The 1,368-nt window shown below is 36.5% G+C and overlaps 1 protein-coding gene across 1 annotated transcript; it reads left to right on the forward strand.

The window, feature by feature from the left end:
- The first annotated feature begins 1,029 nt into the window (after positions 1-1,029).
- LOC132628677 (uncharacterized) lies at positions 1,030-1,368 on the forward strand. The gene has a single exon (XM_060344441.1). The coding sequence runs from the start codon at positions 1,030-1,032 to the stop codon at positions 1,366-1,368; it is 339 nt and encodes a 112-aa protein (XP_060200424.1).

Here is a 1,368-nt window from a genome sequence, read left to right on the forward strand (position 1 = left end):
TTTTGATGTCACATGTTGATTCAGCCATCCAGTTGGTTCGCTCGGTCACATGCAGTCAGGCACCAAGTGTCGTGTTACGCCCATGCCATAGTTCGGGGTATGACATTCTTCATGTTCATGCAACAAAAAGGTATTTTCGGAGTTCGGGAAAGGGTGTGTATAGTTTCAAATAGACATGAGGGCATCATGAACGCCGCAGCAGCTGTATATCCAGAACTTCCATATTGTTTTTGCATATTTCACTTATGGGGAAGCATATCAAATCAATTCAAGAAACATAAGGACCAGTTGCATGACCTCTTCTTCGCTTTGGATAATGCTTACAAGATTCAGAAGTTTGAATACTTTATGACAAAGATATCCAAAATTGATCAGTGGGTTCCAGATTACTTGCTTGAAATTGGATATGAAAGGTGGTCTATGATACACTCAAAAGTGAAAAGGTCGATGATAGTGACTTCAAATATTGCAGAGTCAATTAACTCAGCAAACAAACATGCTAGAGACATGACAATAATGCGTGTGCTAGAGTTCATGACAAACTTGATACAACAGTGGAACTTCCATAGTCGAAAAAAAAGCAATGAAGTCATCCATCGTGCTTGGCAAAAAGTATGACAAACTCATTGGGGATAATTTGCTTGCAGCACAGAAAATGAAGGTAAAAATATTTAATTATAATCTTGTTAATTCTGTATAAACCTGTATAATTGTGTGACATATACATATCTATTTGTATAATTCGCATTAGTAGTATTGTCTTCTGTTTTGCTCTTATGTTGTTTAGCATTTTGAGATTGAGATAGTGATGGTAATAAAGGAAGATATGCTTGTCTAATTTTGTATATGCTTGTATAATTCTGTATATATTTGTACAATCCTGTATATGTTTGTAGAAAATACTGTGTTTTTTCTTTAAAAAAATTACAGGTAAGGCCTGCTACAAAGTAGTTATACACTGTATTTAAAGGAGTAAAGTGAAACATCATATGCCTTGAAGATAGAATATGCAGTTGTGGGAAATTCCAAATGGATGAAGTTCCATGTCCACATGCTTTGGCTGTTATAAAGCTCAACAAATTGACGTCAGCCCAGTATTGTTCATTTTACTACAGAAGGGATCATATGCTTGCAACTTATGAAATTCCAGTATATCATATTCTGGATGAGAGTACATGGGTGATCCCGAGAAAGGTGCTAGAGAATGTGGTCCTACCACCAAAAGGGAGAAGAAATGCAGGAACGCCAAGAAAGAAAAGACTCCTACCATCTTCAGAGAAAGCAAAAAAAAAGAAGAAATTCTCATGTTCAGTGTGTGGCCAAGATGGTCACAGTCGGAAAACATGTGGAAATCCACCAAAAGATTGA

Source organism: Lycium barbarum, chromosome 2 (genome assembly GCF_019175385.1).
Source record: "Lycium barbarum isolate Lr01 chromosome 2, ASM1917538v2, whole genome shotgun sequence".
Classification (NCBI taxonomy): domain Eukaryota; kingdom Viridiplantae; phylum Streptophyta; class Magnoliopsida; order Solanales; family Solanaceae; genus Lycium; species Lycium barbarum.

Excerpts from the sequence above, each read along its gene's own strand:
- LOC132628677 (XM_060344441.1), top strand. The coding sequence starts at position 1,030 with ATGGATGAAGTTCCATGTCCACATGCTTTGGCTGTTATAAAGCTCAAC.